At 41.3% G+C, this 21,522-nt stretch overlaps 1 protein-coding gene and 1 long non-coding RNA gene across 2 annotated transcripts in view; one reads left to right on the top strand and one right to left on the bottom strand.

The window, feature by feature from the left end:
• LOC133609493 (uncharacterized) overlaps positions 1–21,522 on the bottom strand; it is a 301,958-nt gene that overhangs the window by 111,012 nt on the left and 169,424 nt on the right. The window lies entirely within an intron of this gene.
• Positions 1–21,522, top strand: part of LOC133609492 (cadherin-12-like) — a 364,499-nt gene that overhangs the window by 274,545 nt on the left and 68,432 nt on the right. Inside the window, exon 7 of the mRNA XM_061965103.2 lies at positions 17,715–17,968. Coding sequence (XP_061821087.1) covers positions 17,715–17,968 — 254 coding nt within the window. The remainder of the gene's footprint in view (positions 1–17,714; positions 17,969–21,522) is intronic.

The raw sequence follows: 21,522 nt of genomic DNA, 5'->3' as shown, positions 1-21,522 counted from the left end.
ACATTGGAGGAACTCGGGAGTGTCGATACACTGCAAAAATAATAATAAAATAACTGACTGTAATGAGAAGCTCCAAATGTGACTGTCGAACAGGTGCACGTCTAATGTGAGGGCGGCACTCAAACTGAATCACTTAGAAGTAGGTCATCCTCACAGAAAGGGGCGGGGGGGGGGAACGAAAAAGTGGTTGGGGGTGGCGAGGCTGAGAATGACTTCCTGGGATATTTCCCTCATGGCCTCCACATCTGATTTGATTTTTCAACCGTTGACACATTAGCTCGTCTTCTCATTAAGCCCTAGCTCTCCATTGCCTCCTGCTGGTAACATCCCAAATAACGATTGGCTTAAAGCAATGATTCTGCTCAATGTGGAGTAAAACCGGAAAACATCAAAGAATTGTCTTTCTGGATTTAATCTCGCAAGATGTGAAGGATTGAACAAAAGCAAGCATGATTGTTCACTCTCCTGACATTTATTCATAGAAACCAACCCCCCAGTGATGCACTATCCCGTGACTGATCACTGTCCCAGAACATGTTGTGTTAAACAACAAAAGCGTGAACCTAACCATCCCTAAGAACGTGAATGAAAGATCGTAAAAAGACAACTGTTTTAGAATCTTTTGATCAGATACTTAATTGGCATCGCAGTGCATCAATCGATCCATCTGTTTGGTGGCAGCATGTTACTTAAGAGGCATTTTGTACCTCATTTACGATATTAATGTTTGTCGCTTTCATGTCCACCGAATGGAGGCTTGTTTTGTTTGATTTATTTTCCAGTTATTTTAAGATGTTTGGACACACCTTCTCATTTCAATGTGTTTTCTTTATTTTCATAACTATTTACATTGTAGATTGTCACTGAAGGCATCGGTGACACCTGTGAAGTAAAAACCCTTTCAGGTGACTACCTCTTGAAGCTCATCGAGAGAATGCCAAGAGTGTGCGAAGCAGTAGTCGGATATTCCAAATTTTTGGCCTGTACTGTATATATATATATATATATATATATATATATATATATATATACTGTATATATAGTCAAGGTTTCTGTGGTTTATCCGTTATATAGTGCTCAATACCGGGGTAGAGCGGAATATACATTAGGTCAGGAAAAAACACAGAGGCTATATCATCCCTGCAAGCCTGTTTCGCAGTTTTCCTTCCAGAGAAACCTGCAAAACAGGCTTGTGGGGATGAAATAGCCTCAATTTTTTCCTGACCTAACGCACAGTATGTATGCATATATATATATATATATATATATATATATATATATACGGTATATATATATATATATATATATATATATATATATACACACACACACACACGATATATACATATATATACATACACATATATACATATATATACATATATACACATAGATACATATATACACATACATATGTATTTATATACATATATACACATATACATATACACTTATGTATATATATACACACACATGTATATATATATATATATATATATATATATATATATATATATATGTATGTATGTATATATAGGGACGGCGTGGCGCAGTGGAAGAATGGCCGTGCGCGACCCGAGGGTCCCTGGTTCAATCCCCACCTAGTACCAACCTCGTCATGTCCGTTGTGTCCTGAGCAAGGTCCTGATGGGTGCTGGTTAGCGCCTTGCATGGCAGCTCCCTCCATCAGTGTGTGAATGTGTGTGTGAATGGGTAAATGTGGAAGTAGTGTCAAAGCGCTTTGAGTACCTTGAAGGTAGAAAAGCGCTATACAAGTACAACCCATTTATCATTTATCATTTATATATATATATATATATATATATATATATATATATATATATATATATATATATATATATATACACACACACACACACACATGTATGTATGTATGTATATACACATATATATATATATATATATATATATATATATATATATATACATATATATATATATATATATATATATCAGTGACGTGCGGTCACTAGAGGCAGGTGAGGCGGGGCCTCACCTGCCATCATGGAAAGAAAAAAATGTAAAAAGAAAAAAAAAAGATTAAATTGTTATATGTATCCAGTGATTATACTATAAAGTTATTTTCCATTTAACTTGATTTTATTCAAAATTGCTGAATGTTCACATTTGCCGTTCAAATACTGAGAAGAGACGGTGCGGTGAACAGCAGCCAGTCGAGGCGTGTCACTCAGTGCCTCAACATGGACGGACTCGGCTAACTGCTGGCCTGCTGTGCAGTGAGACTGTATTGCTATATGAACTATATTATATATTTCCATAGTTTAGTTAGCTGAGGTATATAATGTACAGTGTATTTTGTCAACAACTGTATGTGTGTAACGTATTTCTTGTGCTGAGTGATCACAAAGACGCACTGGCTGAGGCACGCGTAACCACGCCTCCTGGTGCTTAAGACACGTTCGCCGCAGACTGCACCCACCGACGGGAACGCCACACCAACCAAAGCCCACACCCAAACCCTCCACGTGCAAGACCGAATCCCCCCCAAAAAAGTCACTTAACAAGAAGCCAAAAAGTGCAAAAACAACATTGCTCGCGCCGGAGGAGCCGTGAACGACAGCAAGGACACTACATTAGGTACACCTGCAGACTGCAGCACGGATTCCATATTTCATTTATTCACAACTCCTCCACACCGAACACCACTGTACCCGCACTTATAAGTAAAGGTAAGACCATAATAACGTTTTTTTTTATAAAATGTGCTTTTTTGTGTGCTACAGTTTGTATGTGTAAAGGTAAAGTTAAGTTAAAGCAGGGGCGTCACTAGCTTTTAAGGACAGGGGGGGCTTTGCCCCCAGGAGATGCACAGGATGCGAGCGAATGTTACGCACGAGCACAAAACTTCACAAACGGCTAACAACGACTTAGAAATTATTCATTGTTATTATTATTATTTTAAAAAAATGCACGGGACGAAATGAAATGCTCCCCGGGACGATGGCTTTTAACCATATATTTTCTTTTTCTTTTTATGTATTTATTCATTTTACATTTTATATTAAATGTCTTAGTTTTTCCTCCCTCTGAAAATCCTATTAAATGTTTAACAAGCCATCCTATAATAATAAAACAGCTATTAATGTAACAATACAATAAAACAAATATATTTAATGATGTTTTTTTCATTATTTTAACAATAGGCTTATGTATATTACTTTATATAGATTCTACAAGAAACACAAAACTTAAAAAATAAATGATTTACAATTGCACACACAAGGTTTTGTGCAGCTTCACTCATTGTAAAGGAAGATAATGTGCTTCGTACACCTGCAGGACCGCAAGCAAGGTCGCAGAGAAAATGCGGGCTGGAATTTGAGTGATGTGGGCATTTTCTATATGAACAAGTGGAATGGATTGGATACCGACGCACGAAAGGGGCTCTCTACCTTACGCTACGAAGTGAGGGGAAACCGAGTGAATAATAACAGGTTATATGATTATTTATTTAAACTCAAATTTGGGCCACTTTATAATGAATATGTCGACATTTATTTGTAAAAAAAAACAAAAAACACCAAATTATTTAGGGGGGCTTAAGAATATTTTAGGGGGGCTTGAGCCCCCCTAAAATAGGCCTAACAACGCCAATGAGTTAAAGTACCAATGATTGTCACACACACTAGGTGTGGTGAAATATGTCCTCTGCATTTGTGCCCATCATCTTGATCACCCCCTGGGATGTGAGGGGAGCAGTGGGCAACAGCGGCGCCGCGCCCGGGAATAATTGTTGGTGATTTAACCCCCAATTCCAACCCTTGATGCTGAGTGCCAAGCAGGGAAGAATGCTGGTATGAGCTTTTAAACATAACCCGTTAACTGCTGCCAATCAAATGGTGAATAAGATACTCTTTAGGGTTCATATGTTTGTAAATCTGACTGTGATGAAGTCAGTGCCTCACCAGTCATGAACCTCACCGCACATCACTGATATATATATATATATATATATATATATATATATATATGTGTATATATATATATACACACACACACGTGTATATATATATATATATATATATATATATATATATGTGTATATATATATATATATATATATATATATATATACACACACACGTGTATATATATATATATATATATATATATAGATATGTATATATATATATATATATATAGATATGTATATATATATATATATACATGTGTGTGTATATATATATATATATATATATATATATATATATATATATATATATACATGTGTATATATATATATATATACATGTGTATATATATATATATATATATATATATATGTATATATATATATATATATATATATATACATATGTGTATATATATATATATATATGTGTATATATATATATATATATATATATATATATATATATATAGTATCAGCATTTTCAGCCATAAAAAACTGACTCTCTAAGATTTATGTGGGATCGTTTTAGGACGGTGTGGCTCAGGAGGTAAAGTGTCTGTCCAAAAACTTAAGGGGTTTCTGGTACGAATCCAGCTTCCGTCATCCTAGTCACTATCGTTATGTCCTTGGGCAAGACAGTTCTCCCACCTTGATCCCAGTGCCACTCACACCGGTGTATGAATGTGAATGAAATGTGGTGGTTGAAGAGACCGTAGGGGCAAATCGGCCACGTTTCCGTCAGTGTACCCCCGGGCAGCTTTGGCTACAGATGTAGCTTCCCAAAATGATTGTGTGAATGTGGAGTGAATGAATGATGGCTCCTTCGTTCTCACTGTAAATCGCGTTGTGTCTAAAAAAAGTACTGCTAAAGTTAAAGTTAAAGTACCACTTAACCCACAATTCGAACCCTTGATGCTGAGTGCCAAGCAGGGAGGTAATGGGTCTTATTTTTATAGTCTTTGGTATGACTCGGTAGGACACTGTAACCACAAGGCCACTGAGCAGGTAACATTTAATTCAAATATATAAATTAAAATATAATGCATTATTATTACTTTTGTCCAAAATGTGTTGAAGGTAAAAAAAAAAAAGAACTGTTGTTTTGTACACACAGTAATGGATCTGATTAGGTTTAAATAGCACTTTTCTAGACACTCAAAGCACTTCATGGGGAACTCATCATTCATTTACTCCACATTCACACTTGGCGGTGGTAAGCTACATTTGTAGCCACAGTTGCCTTGTGGCGGACTGCCTTAAAGTCTTTACCGTCTATTTTTAAAAGAAATAACACAATTAAAGTGAGTTTGTCAACAAAACCATGCTCCCGAGGCCACACAATAAAAAGCAAACCTGCCCTTTGCCATTAATGCATGATGGACGAAAGAAAAAAAAACCATTCCGTTCCATAAAATGATCCGCAATTATATTAACTCCAAAGTTCTCTGTTCGCTCGCCAGCTGCGCTTTTTAGAAGATTAGTTGTGCGGGAGGCAAGAACCAGCCTCTCCTCTCTCTGTCGCGCTCTAGCCAAGGACCACGTTAAGATCAGCGTGTTGAGGAGCTTCACAGTTCTTTCTCTAATTGTGACCGATTCCCCGAGCGAGAGTGCGACTAATGAGGCCTGGTGTGCACCCCCTGCTGTCAGACCACCTGCCAATGCAGTCCCACCTTCACCTACGCTTCATCTGAGCAATGCATGGTGATGGTCTACATGTGCGACATGTCTACATGTCCACATGTCCATCGACTGAGCACGTGGGCCGGCGTGAATTCATCTTTTAAAACGGAGTCGTTTCGATTTCTCCGGCCGCTGTCAGACCTGTCCGCGACGGAAGGACAGGACGGATATTTCCTGCTGGAGGGTCTTGTCCCCTGAGCCCACGCGGTTGCATCTGGTGCACTGTAATCAAACCAATCACGCCGGTTGATGGTCAGTGATTGCTTTTAGATTGGACGGCCTCCGCCATCCCCATCCACCCCCTCCTTCTCCTGTCCTTTAACGGACACCTGCTACGGTGGAGAAGTCAAGTGTATAAAATCAAGAAGATGGAGGACTTGATAACACATCTGTGGTCTCCGGAAAGGCTCTGATCGCCTCTAATGGGCTTGTTTTGTTTAATTTGTTTTCTCGTTATTTTAAGATGTTTTCCCGCAACAATGTGTCTGGGGACAACAATTTAAAAGTTTGCAAGAACTTTCTGGAGGTGTGGGACCCCTCTATTCACTGTGGGTGTGTTGTTAAAGGGGAACATTATCACAATTTCAGAATTGTTAAAACCATTAAAAATCACTTCCCAGTGGCTTATTAAATTTTTTGAAGTTTTTTTCAAAATGTTACCCATCACGCAATATCCCTAAAAAAAGCTTCAAAGTGCCTGATTTTAACCACCCGTCCATTTTCCTGTGACGTCACATAGTGAAGCCAACACAAACAAACATGGCAGAAAGAACAGCAAGCTATAACGATATTAGCTCGGATTCAGACTCGGATTTCAGCAGCTTAAGCGATTCAACAGATTACGAATGTATTGAAACGGATGGTTGTAGTGTGGAGGCAGGTAGCGAAAACAAAATTGAAGAAGAAACTGAAGCTATTGAGCCATATCGGTTTGAACCGTATGCAAGCGAAACCGACGAAAACGACACGACAGCCAGCGACACGGGAGAAAGCGAGGACGAATTCGGCGATCGCCTTCTAACCAACGATTGGTATGTGTTTGTTTGGCATTAAAGGAAACTAACAACTATGAACTAGGTTTACAGCATATGAAATACATTTGGCAACAACATGCACTTTGAGAGTGCAGACAGCCCAATTTTCATCAATTAATATATTCTGTAGACATACCCTCATCCACGCTCTTTTCCTGAAAGCTGATCTGTCCAGTTTTGGAGTTGATGTCAGCAGGCCAGGGAAGCTAGGGTCGATTGGGGGTTTAGCTCGCTCGTCTGCGGGAACAAACTGCCGCCATTGCTTGCCGTGCTACCGAGGTCCTTTGTCCCTGAATTGCTCACACACTCCGGCAGATTCAATGGGGGTCTGGCGGCAGATTTCTTTGACTTTATCGTTGGAAATGCATCTGCTTTGAGTGTCGCGGGATATCCACACAATCTTGCCATCTCTGTCGTAGCATAGCTTTCGTCGGTAAAGTGTGCGAAACAAACGTCCAATTTCTTGCCACTTTCGCATCTTTGGGCCACTGGTGCAACTTGAATCTGTCCCTGTTCGTGTTGTTACACCCTCCGACAACACACCGACGAGGCATGATGTCTCCAAGGTATGGAAAACAGTCGAAAAAAACGGAAAATAACAGAGCTGATTTGACTCTGTGTTTGAGAAAAAGGCGGATTGCTTCCCGATGTGACGCCACGTTGTGACGTCATCGCTCCGAGAGCGAATATTAGAAAGGTGTTTAATTTGCCAAAATTCACCCATTTAGAGTTTGGAAATCGGTTGAAAAAATATATGGTCTTTTTTCTGCAACATCAAGATATATATTGACGCTTACATAGGTCTGGTGATAATGTTCCCCTTTAAGATCAGGCTGACACTAACAGGGCAGAGCCGATTTGTTTCACATTAGCTGATATTGAATTCAAATCCACATTTAAACGAGGCCTGATTCAGTCCCAAGTGTTTTTTCTCTTTATGTCGGGAAGCATATTAATAATGGTGCCAATTCAGAGCAAAATGAACCCTTAAACCATTTCTTAGAGTATTCACACCACTGCCAAAAAAAATACTTTCAGCTTGAATTCACATTGTACACATATGTGCTTGGCAGTGCTTTAAAGAACTGCACCAAATTCTTAGATGCCATCCATCCAACCATCTTCTTCCGCTTATCCGAGGTCGGGTCGCGGGGGCAGAAGCCTGAGCAGGGAAGCCCAGACTTCCCTCTCCCCAGAGGGACACAAGGTGACCATCACCCACAGGCACTTCGTCCAGTTCCTCCCGGGGGATCGCGAGCCGTTCCCAGGCCAGCCGGGAGACAGTCTTCCCAACGTGTCCTGGGTCTTCCCAGTGGCCTCCTACCGGTCGGACGAGCCCAAAACACCTCCCTATGGAGGCGTTCGGGTGGCATCATGACCAGATGCCCGAACCCCCTCATCTGGCTCCTCTCGATGTGGAGGAGCAGCGACTTTACTTTAAGCTCCTCCCGGATGACAGAGCTTCCAACAGTGTGGTTTTCGTCCTGATCGTGGAACTGTGGACCAGCTCTATACTCTCGGCAGGGTCCTTGAGGGTGATTGGGAGTTTTCCCAACCAGTCTGCATGTGCTTTGTGGACTTGGAGAAGGCATTCGACTCCTTTGGGGAGTGCTCAGAGACTATGGGGTATCGGACTGTCGGATTGTGGCGGTCCGCTCCCTGTATGATTAGTGTCAGAGCTTGGTCCGCATTGCCGGCAGTAAGTCGGACCTGTTTCCAGTGAGGGTTGGACTCCGCCAAGGCTGCCCTTTGTCACCGATTCTTTTCATAACTTTTATGGACAGAATTTCTAGGCGCATTCAGGGCGTTGAGGGGACTAGGTTTGGTGGCTACAGGATTAGATCCCTGCTTTTTGCAGATGATGTGGTCCTGAAGGCTTCATCTGGCCAGGATCTTCAGCTCTCACTGGATCGGTTCGCAGCCGAGTGTGAAGCGACTGAGATGGGAATCAGCACCTCCAAGTCCGAGTCCATGATTCTCGCCCGGAAAAGGGTGGAGTGCCATCTCCGAGTTCGGGAGGAGATCTTGCCCCAAGTGGAGGAATTCAAGTACTCCGGAGTCTTGTTCACGATTCAGCTAAATACCCTGAAGTTACGGTGCGTTGTTTGGTAGAACACTTTAAACGGTGTCAGAAATTTCAAATCGATAGGCATGTTAAACATGGACACCAAAAAAACGGAAAAAAGGCCCAATCAGATTAAAAAGGCTTAATACAAACACGTAAGTCGGAAGATTCTAAGACTCTGATCTAAAATGTTCCATTCCGAAAAAAACGTATTCTGAGCGAGAGAGGTGGTTTATGCCGATTGTCATTCAGAACGGCGTCCATGTACACACCCATTGTGAGCAACATCATTGTAACACCTTACCACATGGGTGTCAAACTCTGGCCCGCCGTGTAATTTCACTTGGCCCTTGAGGCGATATCAAATTAACACTAAAGCTGGCCCACCGATTATATATTGTGGCGGTGCCGCGGTAACACCGCATTCACGCTAATTCACTTGCCAACCCTCCCGGGAGTCTTCCAAACTTCAGCGCCCCTCCCGAAAATCGTTAGGTCTGCTTTTCAGCCAGTCCAACGAGTGCTGGCCAAGTCACATAACATGTGCGGTTTCTGCACGCATACACAATTGAATGCAAAGCATACTTCTTCAACAGTGATACAGGTTACATTGAGGGTAGCCGAATAAAAAACTTTTACACTGTTAGAAATATACGCCACACTGTGAATCCACACCGAACAAGAATTACAAACACATTTCGGGAGAACATCCGCACCGTAGCACAATATAAACACAACAGCACAAATACCCAGAACCCTCTGTAGCACTAACTCTTCCAGGACGCTACAAGGTGTGTGTGTGTGTGTGTGTGGGGGGAGGTTTGGTGGTAGCGCGGGTGTATTTTGTAGTGTCCCGGAAGAGTTAGTGCTGCAAAGGATTCTGGGTATTTGTTCTGTTGTGTTACGGTGAGGATGTTCTCCCGAAATGTGTTTGTCATTCTTGTTTGGTGTGGATTCACAGTGTGGCGTATATTTCTAACAGTGTTAAAGTTTTTATACCGCGACCCTCAGTGTAACCTGTATCACTGTTGATGAAGTATGCATGCATTCACTCGTTTGTGCGTACAGAAGCCGCACATATCTTGTGACTGGGTCTGAACGATGTTAGAATGGATGAAAGGCGGACGTGACGATAGCTCGTAGAGTACGTTAAAGGTTAATTTGTTCAACCTTGGCCCGCGGCTTTGCCCACTCTGTATTTGAGTTTGACACCCCTGCTTTAAACGGTGTCAGAAATTTCAAATAAATAGGCATGTTAACATGGACACCAAAAAAACGGAAAAAAGGCCCAATCAGATTAAAAAGACTTAATACAAACACGTAAGTCGGAAGATTCTAAAACTCTGATCTAAAATGTTCCATCCTGAAAAAAACTAATTCTGAGCGAGAGAGGTGGTTTATGCCGATTGTCATTCAGAACGGCGTCCATGTACACACCCATTGTGTGCAACATCACCGTAACACTTCTAGACCTCCACCCCAGATCCCACCTCACTCCTACCCACATCTCCAAAGTGGGCTGGCTCAGGGTGGAGGACAGAGTAAAACAACTTGCACTGAGCCCAGTCTATAAAATCCGCTACACCTCCCTGATACCGAAGTGCATGTCAAACTACGTCCATAACGTAAATGACCGCCATAACCACAACACCAGGGGGAGCTCCACAAACCACGTTAAACCCAGATTCCGATCTAACAAAGGTCTTAACTCATTCTCTTTCTATGCCACATCAATGTGGAATGCGCTCCCAACAGGTATAAAAGAAAGGGCATCTCTATCCTCCTTCAAAACCGCAATAAAAGTACACCTCCAGGCAGCTACAACCCTAAACTAACACCCTTCCCGGATTGTTAATAATCAAATGTATGCCTTCTGATCTCTCTCTCTTTTTCTCTCCCTCTCTGATGACTGATGATAACAACCAAACCTAACCCCCGCCCCCTCCACACCCCGGATTGTAAATAATGTAAATAATTCAATGTGATTATCTTGTGTGATGACTGTATTATGATGATAGTATATATCTGATAGTATATATCTGTATCATGAATCAATTTAAGTGGACAAGTTGAAAAACTTATTCGGGTGTTACCATTTAGTGGTCAATTGTACGGAAAATGTACTTCACTGTGCAACCTACTAATAAAAGTCTCAATCAATCAATCAATCAATCAATCAATCAAACACCTTCCCACCTTTGAGACAGCCGGATGTTTGTACCGAGCACCAAACATGGCGGGAGGTAAACACAATGTGTCTGTTGCCGACACAACTTTCTTGTTAGAAATATAAGAGACCGCAGGATTGTTGAATGCCTTGACATACGAGAGCCTTGAAACACCTAGTCCAGGGGTCGGCAACCCGCGGCTCTAGAGCCGCATGCGGCTCTTTAGCGCCGCCCTAGTGGCTCCCTAGCGCCGCCCTAGTGGCTACCTGGAGCTTTTTCAAAGATGTATGAAAAATGGAAAAAGATGAGGGGAAAAAAATGTATTTTTTGTTTTAATATGGTTTCTGTAGGAGGACAAACATGACACAAACCTCCCTAATTGTTATACATCCCACTGTTTATATTAAACATGATTCACTGATTCGAGTATTTGGCGAGCGCTGTTTTGTCCTACTAATTTTGGCGGTCCTTGAACTCACCCTAGTTTGTTTACATGTATAACTTTCTCCGACTTTCTAGAACGTGTTTTATGCCACTTCTTTTTCTGTCTCATTTTGTCCACCAAACTTTTAACGTTGTGCATGAATGCACAAAGGTGAGTTTTGTTGATGTTATTGACTTGTGTGGAGTGCTAATCAGACATATTTGGTCACTGCATGACTGCAAGCTAATCGATGCTAACATGCTATTTAGGCTAGCTATATGTACATATTGCATCATAATGCCTCGTTTGTAGGTATATTTGAGCTCATTTAGTTTCCTTTAAGTCCTCTTAATTCAATTTATATCTCATGACACACTATCTGTATGTAATATGGCTTTTAATTTTTTTGCGGCTCCAGACAGATTTTTTTTTTGTATTTTTGGTCCAATATGGCTCTTTCAACATTTTGGGTTGCCGACCCCTGACCTAGTCGCACTAACAAGTTCAAGAAAAACTGCAAGAAGCAGGAATTCCCCGAACCATCGAGCAAACAAAAATAAAAATAAATGTTTAAAAGGCTTCTATTACATAGTTAAAAGTCAAAATGGTCAAATTAGTTCTGACCCCGCCAGTTTTCCGTTTTACCTTTTAATGTATGACTTCAGGGAAGATCGACCCTTGTCGAACTAGTCTTAATCTGGATGTGGATAAGGAGGAGGAAAATGTTAACATGCCCAAGGACGACAACAACAACTCTGCGGTTTATCAGGAAAATAGCACCATATCTGGTAAGCTGATGTACATGAAAATACATAGCGCCATAGAGGAGTAAAATTAAACGCGTGACATACAAATGTCGAACAAACTAAGGACGTGCAGTCTGTTTACAACATCAGGGCCAACAAGGCCTTCTCTGCTGGCCTAACATAACCAGAAATCACGATCATAATAAAAGATAACAGACTTCCCTAAATATCTAAAAGTATTCCTATTCTCTTCATGTCATATTATGCTCTTTCCAGTGTTGTTGTTTTTAGGTTAGGGTTTGTATCCAATCAGAATTCAGATAGTTTATGTTGCCATGCTGTACCAAATCTGCCCGGGCCTTCAGAACCAAACATTGCAAGCATCTATGCACTGTAAGTGAACGGACACAAACCGTTGATAGACAGTTGCAATAGCCAATCAGATCACAAGTCGTTGTCATTAAAGCCTTCTAGCTGGCCTAAGGTTGAACGTGATTGGATTCTCACCGAGACCGTTAGCGGATGAATTTGAGAACACACTCAGTTGATAGACAGTTACGATAGCCAATCAGATCACAAGTTATTGACAGTAGCCTCTCCAGGTAGCCTGATGTTAACGAGACTGTGATTGGATACTCACTTGTCATTCAAAAGTGAGCATCGAATCACAATTTGCAATTTAGCAAGAAGGAGAACAAAATGTTGATTAGGTGGCAGATATACTATTGCAAGGCCATTTTCAAGAAGGATATTTTAAGAGAAACTACATCTTGTGAGACGATGTCGGCGATGAAATGGGGAAATGCCCGCCATTTCCACTCGAACCAACCCACTACGAGGGGCTATACAGCGTTGAATGGGTTCTACAAATTGTGAGTTCAAATATTTGATTTCTTATTTTTTCCACATTTAATATGTTTTTTTTGTCATTTTAATTTTGACTGTACCATATAAGATATTTTTTAATTGCTGATGCGGGTTTATTGATTTTTAAATGCGCCAGAAAATAACCCGTTTTGTACACTGTTGATGTGTTTCAATGCTTATTAGTGCGTAAATGTGTTCCTGTATAGTATTTCTCCAGCAATGATCATATAATGACATCAAATATGGTATTTAGAGAGGTAATCATTGAAGTCGGACATCACTGAATGCCTAGGTGAGGAACGCACGGCCCGCCACTGGGCGAAAGTACATTTTTCTTCTATTATTTCTGGGAAAAAAAGAAAATGTTGCACATGCCTAGATGGTTTATTCTGATTTATGCATGTAAAAACAATGCAGGCAATACAGTAGCTTACACAGACAAAATATATGCAGATCCCAATAACCATTTTTAGGTAAGGGGCAGTCATTGGTGAAGGAACAAACTAATACAAGTCCAGTCATCGGCGGTCACTCGAACGAGTATGACGATCCTCCTGGTAGGGGTGTATCCATTTATGGAGTATGCCTGTGCGTGACTTTGTTTTACGTGGGGAGACCGGTGCACAGACAGTCACCACACGATTCTTGACAGAATCGGGTCAGGGTCCAGTGGCATGGAGTCCAAGACCACTGGGGACCCTTTTCTGCTGGATCCTTCTTCCGCCATTGCAGCCGTTGTGGTGGTTCTTAAATCTACCGTCTTCCGCCTGCTCCGCCGTTGAGGTCTTCACCGTATCCCTGGCTAGGGGGCTGTCAGGTACTAGGCCTTTGCCAAGGGCCACCTGGGGTAACAGTAGTAAAGGGGTTAACCTCCTAGTGCCCCAAGACCCCATAGAGGAGCCTCCACAGCCGGATGCACTTTAACGTCATGCCCAGGACAGTCAAGTACACCAACACAAGTGGTGACGCTAACGGCGAGATGAAGGACTGTGGTTTAGCAGTGGCGGGCTGTGCATTTCCCACCTAGGCCTTCAGTGATGTCCTACTAAGTCCGACTTTAAAAAATACCTCTCAACAAACCATACTTAATGTCACCACATGACCGCGGCTGGAGGAATACTATACAGAAACCCATTTACGCACTACTGGAATCATCTCTACAGTGTACAAAACGGGCTATATTTCGGCACATTTAAAAATCAATAAACCCGCATTAGCATTTAAAACATATCTTACGTGGTACTGTCAAAAATTAAAATAACTGTAAAGAAGATATTAAATGTGGAAAAATGAATAAATAAAATATTTGGGTAACACTTTAGTATGGGGAACATCCATCCATCCATCCATTTTCTACCGCTTATTCCCTTCGGGGTCGCGGGGGGCGCTGGAGCCTATCTCAGCTACAATCGGGCGGAAGGCGGGGTACACCCTGGACAAGTCGTCACCTCATCGCAGGGCCAACACAGATAGACAGACAACATATACACTCACATTCACACACTAGGACCAATTTAGTGTTGCCAATCAACCTATCCCCAGGTGCATGTCTTTGGAGGTGGGAGGAAGGGAACCCACGCAGTCACGGGGAGAACATGCAAACTCCACACAGAAAGATCCCGAGGCCGGGATTGAACTCACGACTACTCAGGACCTTCGTATTGTGAGGCAGACGCACATATTCACCATTAATTAGTTGCTTATTAAAGTAACAAATACTTAATGTAGAGTTATTTGGACACTAGGGGAACATATAAGGGTTAGGGTTACTAATAAGCAATAATTCGGAGGTTATTGAGGGAAGACTCTTAGTTAATGGCTTACTGGTTGTATAATAAGGGCATGCAGAACAAGGCATTAATACGTACTTACTAATGACTAATTAAGAGCCAATATGTTACTAATTTGCATGTTAATAAGCAACTAATTAATGGTGAATATGTGTTCCCCATACTAAAGTGTTACCAATATTTGAACTTTTTCTTTGTGAGTTAAAAAAGTCAGAACCGATGATTTCTCTGTTGGCCGGGTATGGCCATACTTGCCAACCTTGAGACCTCCAAATTCGGGAGATAGGGGGAGTGGGGGTTTGATGGTAGCGGGGGTGTATTTTGTAGCGTCCCGGAAGAGTTAGTGCCGCAAGGGGTTCTGGGTATTTGTTCTGTTGTGTTTATGTTGTGTTACGGTGCGGATGTTCTCCCGAAATGTGTTTGTCATTCTTGTTTGGTGTGGGTTCACAGTGTGGCGCATATTTGTAACAGTGTTCAACTTGTTTATACGGCCACCCTCAGTGTGACCTGTATGGCTGTTGATCAAGTATGCGTTGCATTCACTTATGTGTGTGTAAAAGCCACATATATTACGTGACTGGGCCGCCACGCTGTTTGAATGGAGGAAAAGCGGACGTGACAACAGGTTATAGAGGACGCTAAAGGCAGTGCCTTTAAGGCACGTCCCCAATATTGTTGTCCGGGTGGAAATCGGGAGAAATTCGGGATAATGGTTGCCCCGGGAGATTTTCGGGAGGGTCACTGAAATTCGGGAGTCTCCCGGGAAAATCGAGAGGGTTGGCAAGTATCCTGCTTTTCGCAGATTACAACTTGTGATGGGATTGTCACTTGGGAGTGACATTCGGAAATCCAATCACAGTCACGTTTAACGTAAGGCTACCTAGATGGGCAACTGTCAACAACTCGTGATCTGATTGGCTATCGCAACTGTCTATCAACTGTCTATCCGGCAGAATACACTGGCAACAAGCGAGCTGAATTCCGATTGGATAAAAGTTCTTAACGTAAGAACAAGCAACACTGGAGCCTGATAAGACATGAAGAGAATATGATGAATACTTTATGGAAAGTAGATTAAAATGAACTTTTATTAATCCATGATCATGATTTAGGGCCAGTAGAGAGGCCCTGCTGGCCCTAACGGCACACCACTGTGGTTTAGTTTACCATACATTTAAAGGCCTACTGAAACCCACTACTACCGACCACGCAGTCTGATAGTTTATATATCAATGATGAAATCTTAACATTGCAACACATGCCAATACGGCCGGGTTAGTTTACTAAAGTGCAATTTTAAATTTTGCGCGACATATCCTGCTGAAAACGTCTCGGTATGATGAGGATTGTAGAGGACATTTTGGGACAGCATGGTGGCCAGCTATTAAGTCGTCTGTTTTCATCGCAAAATTCCACAGTATTCTAGACATCTGTGTTGGTGAATCTTTTGCAATTTGTTCAATGAACAATGGAGACAGCAAAGAAGAAAGCTGTAGGTGGGAAGCGGTGTATTGCGGCCGACTTCAGCAACACAAACACAGCCGGTGTTTCATTGTTTACATTCCCGAAAGATGACAGTAGAGCTTTACCATTGGCCTGTGGAGAACTGGGACAACAGAGACTCTTACCAGGAGGACTTTGAATTGGATACGCAGACACGGTACCGTGAGTATGCATGCAGCTGCGGCTTCCAAACATTTGATCGCTTGCCCGTACGTGCGTGCCGCTATGTGCATGTCACGTACGTAACTTTGGGGACTTTGGGGAAATATATGTGCTGTATGAACTTTGGGGAGGTGAACGGTACTTTGGGCTGTGGGATTGAGTGTGTTGTGCAGGTGTTTGAGTTGTATTGGCGGGTTGTACGGACGAGAGGGGGAGGTGTTTGTTATGCGGGATTAATTTGTGGCATATTAAATATAAGCCTGGTTGTGTTGTGGCTAATAGAGTATATATATGTCTTGTGTTTGTTTACTGTTTTAGTCATTCCCAGCTGAATATCAGGTCCCACCCGCCTCTAACAGCATTTCCCTATCTGAATCGCTCCCGCTGCCCTCTAGTCATTCACTCTCACTTTCCTCATCCACAAATCTTTCATCCTCGCTCAAATTAATGGGGAAATCGTCGCTTTCTCGGTCCGAATCGCTCTCGCTGCTGGTGGCCATGATTGTAAACAATGTGCGGATGTGAGGAGCTCCACAACCTGTGACGTCACGCTACTTGTCTGCTACTTCCGGTACAGGCAAGGCTTTTTTTATCAGCGACCAAAAGTTGCAAAATTTATCGTCGATGTTCTCTACTAAATCCTTTCAGCAAAAATATGGCAATATCGCGAAATGATCAAGTATGACACATAGAATGGACCTGCTATCCCCGTTTAAATAAGAAAATCACATTTCAGTAGGCCTTTAATGGCTCATCACGCCAAAAAAAAGTGCTCTACTTTCCAAACAAACCTGCCAGAGGATTGCCGTCCTGGGACGGCAAGGTTACGGCACCGCTGCCAAGGTGCGCTCACTTATTAGTCCATTTCAAGTACACAGAAAGGAATGTCTCTCATGTGACTGCGGGCCGGCGGAGCGTGACCATGGCGAGCGCTTGGCGGTCTCACATGAGAGGGCAGCAGACAGGCAACGGCGAGAACAAGGGGTGCCACCGCTGTCAGATGTTCAACACCTCAGACGCGCCGACCGTGCACCCACTGCTCCGCTCGCTTTTTTGACTAATTGACCCTGAGCTGATATGTCAGACGCTCATGGGAGGACGTGCTCCTCGAAGCTGCTTCTTTTATTTTTTTCTCTTATTTATGACTTTTGAAAAGTTGCGCTCAACCATCAAGCATACCTCTAGAATGTTCTTTCACCCCCTACCACCCCAAAAAAAAAAAAACTTTATATCATAAACTGATATAAACGCTCTGTGAGGACGCCAAATAACCCGTGGGGGTGATCGTTACTTGAACCCTCTTTGTCTCTTATTTTCCAGCCTCTGGACTTTGAGACCAAGAAGGCGTACACCTTCAAGGTGGACGCGTCCAACGCTCATCTCGATCATCGGTTCCAAACCTTCGGGGCCTTCAAAGACACGGCGACGGTGAAGATTAACGTCCTGGATGTGGACGAGCCCCCAGTGTTCAATAAGCCCGCCTACGTGATGGATGTGTACGAGGACACGCCAGCGGGCACCATCATCGGAGCGGTGACGGCTCAGGACTTGGACGCCAGCAGCAGTCCAGTCAGGTAAAGTTCAACTCACTTGGCTCATTACTCCTCTGGCTAGGGTTTTGGGTTCCTGTTTAAGTCATGTAGTCCTGCGCTGAAATGGGTTAGCAATGCAGGAAATAATTGAAATTCTTGTTGGTTTAGCTCAGATGTGGAAAAGATAGTTATAATTATTTAGGACTAGACCTGGGCGATATGTGGAATATACTCGATATATAATAATAATAATAATAGATTTTATTTGTAAAAAGCACTTTACATTGACAACCTCAAAGTGCTACAGTGTATTAAAAGAAATAAAATAAAAAATAAAAATTAGGGATGTCCGATGATGGCTTTTTGCCGATATCCGATTTTCCGATATTGTCCAACACTTTAATTACCGATACCGATATCAACCGATATATGCAGTCGTGGAATTAACACATTATTATGCCTAATTTGGACAACCAGGTATGGTGAAGATAAGGTACTTTTTAAAAAATAATAATAAAATAAGATAAATAAATTAAAAACATTGTCTTGAATAAAAAAGAAAGTAAAACAATATAAAAACAGTTACATAGAAACTAGTAATTAAGGAAAATTAGTAAAATTAACTGTTAAAGGTTAGTACTATTAGTGGACCAGCAGCACGCACAATCATGTGTGCTTACGGACTGTATCCCTTCCAGACTGTATTGATATATATTGATTTAAAATGTAGGAACCAGAATATTAATAACAGAAAGAAACAACCCTTTTGTGTGAATGAGTGTGAATCAGTGTATATGAGGGAGAAATGTTTTTTGGGTTGGTGCACTAAATGTAAGTGTATCTTGTGTTTTTTATGTTGATTTAAAAAAATAATAAAAATTATCGATACCGATAATAAAAAAAACGATACCGATAATTTCCGATATTACATTTTAACGCATTTATCGGCCGGTAATATCAGCAGGCCGATATTACCGGACATCTCTAATAAAAATATAATAAAAAATAAATACAAATAAAAACTAGAACAGCCATTTAGCTAAAACGAGTATGCATATATCTAAAAAAAAAAGGCTTTTTTAAAAAGAAGGGTTTTTAAGTCTTTTTAAAAGGCATCCACAGTCTGTGGTGCCCTCAGGTGGTCAGGGAGAGCGTTCCACAGACTGGGAGCGGCGGAGCAGAAAGCCCGGTCCCCCATTGTTCGTAGCTTTGTCCTCGGAGGTCGGAGGAGGTTAGCCTGTCCGGAGCGGAGGTGTCGTGTGGAGGATTTGGGGGTGAGTAGTTCTTTGAGGTAGAGGGGGGCATTTCCATGGAGGCACTGGTGGGTTAGTAGGGAGACTTTGAATTCAATCCTGAGTGGAACAGGAAGCCAGTGAAGGGATTTGAGAGTTGGTGTGATATGATCATATTTCCGCACTCTCATCAGGATCCCAGCAGCACTATTCTGTATGTATTGTAGCTTCTGGATGTTTTTGCTGGGGATCCCTACAAGAAGTGTATTGCAGTAGTCTATATCGCGGGTTTGTCTCTGTGTGATATAGAAAATGAATATATGGTGATATTCGAGTACCGTATTTTTCGGAGTATAAGTCGCACCGGAGTATAAGTCGCACCTGCCGAAAATGCATAATAAAGAAGTAAAAAAACATATATAAATCGCACTGGAGCCCGGCCAAACTATGAAAAAAACTGCGATTTATAGTCCGAAAAATACGGTATACGTCCTCACGCAGTTGCTTTTAGCTGCAGGCATTACACTACAGGCGTTTCTCACTCTCTTGTCTCTCCTTCTCACAGAGACATAAAACAAGCGCACCTTCTTACATACGTCACATACTGACGCGCGTGCAACGTCATACGCTATCGCGGAGCAGACAAGTAGCGACATGGGTAACATTAGCTGTGATGCTAGCGGTGCGGTGCGAGTGGTAATACGAGAGAAAGAAGGTGCGAATCTGGTAACAAATGAAGGAAGAATTAAGTCCCAAGAAAAACAGCAGGGAGTCCATCGTCTGGCGGTGGTTTGGCTTCAAGCGGGAATATGTTTTACAAGTACGCGGTAGCACCATTTGAAAAGTCACCCGCTAGAGAATGAGGAGTGCTTGAAACTCCGCATGTCAACATCTCCGGCCGGTGCCACACCCCCCAAATGCAGAGGCAACCATTTCCAGATCAACACAGTATGAAAAAAATAGTCAACAACAGAAGGAGATAACGTCCTCAGGAACCTACCACATAGCGAAGGACATACACTATTTGATTTCCTATTATGCAGCTCATTTTTATTTGACACTTATTGAAATATCTTGTGTGACATCATGTACAAAAGTGCACTTTATATGTTTTAAACTATTGTAGTGGCGTTCTGTACAAAAAGTGCACTTTAATTTAGTGTTGTTTTGATATGTCATCTAAGTGACATCATGCACAAAAGTGCACTCATAGCTTGCAATTTTAAACGTTCTGTTTTGGAAATAACATGAATGTTTGCACCACTGCTTAATAACTGTTTAATAAATACAGTTTTGGTAAATGGACTTAGTTGTGATTTCCCTTTCTGCATGAACATTTAAAACTAGCATATATGAATGCAGTATGAACAAGAATGTTTTGATGTAGACACATAGAATCATCATACTGCTGTGATTATATGCATCAAGTGTTAATTCAAGGCTAAGGCAAAATATAGAAATATACGTATATCGTGTATCGTGACATGGCCTAAAAATATTGAGATATTAATAAATTGCCATATCGCCCAGACCTATTAAGGCTGAATAGATATTTTAAAACTAGCTCCATAGGCTATAAGAATAGTTGTAAAATAAAAAAAAAATTAAACATTAAAAAAAAAAAAAAAAAAAAAAAATATATATATATATATATATATATATATATATATATATATATGTCTTAATAAGGTTATCCAAAAAATAGTGCTCGATACCATAGTAGAACGTAATATATGTATGTGTGGGAAAAAAAAAAAAAAAATAGTCTTGTGATTTTTTTCCCACACATACATATATATATATATATATATATATATATATATATATATATATATATATATATATATATATATATATATATATATATATATATTATATATATATAAATCAAATATAATTCTCGCCAATTCGCAGTTTTTGTTATCATTGTTGCAACCTAAAATGCCTGAATTTGTGGCAGTTTCTTTAGAAAGTTGTGGAAACAGTTGCAATGTTTTGAGGCTAATTTATTTCAATGTCAATGTCAACTTGTGAGTTTAAGAATTAGTTATGAATATTTTAAGTGTTCCCTGTAACCTTCACCTTGAAAACCAAAAGTGTTTTAACAGATATTGGAAAACAAATTGTGAGTTTAAACTGTGGCCGAGTCATACCAATGACTATAGAAATGGGACCCGTTACCTCCCTGCTTGGCACTCAGCATCAAGGGTTGGAATTGGGGGTTAAATCACCAAAAATGATTCCTGGGCGCAGCCACCGCTGCTGCTCACTGCTCACTTCACCTCCCAGGGGGTGATCAAGGGGATGGGTCAAATGCAGAGAATAATTTCGCCACACCTAGTGTGTGTGTGTGTGAGACAATCA

The sequence above is a fragment of the Nerophis lumbriciformis genome, linkage group LG07 (genome assembly GCF_033978685.3).
Source record: "Nerophis lumbriciformis linkage group LG07, RoL_Nlum_v2.1, whole genome shotgun sequence".
NCBI classification, from domain to species: Eukaryota; Metazoa; Chordata; class Actinopteri; order Syngnathiformes; family Syngnathidae; genus Nerophis; species Nerophis lumbriciformis.
Note: the sequence above shows the minus strand (reverse complement) of the source record. Positions and strands in the feature narration are given on the sequence as shown.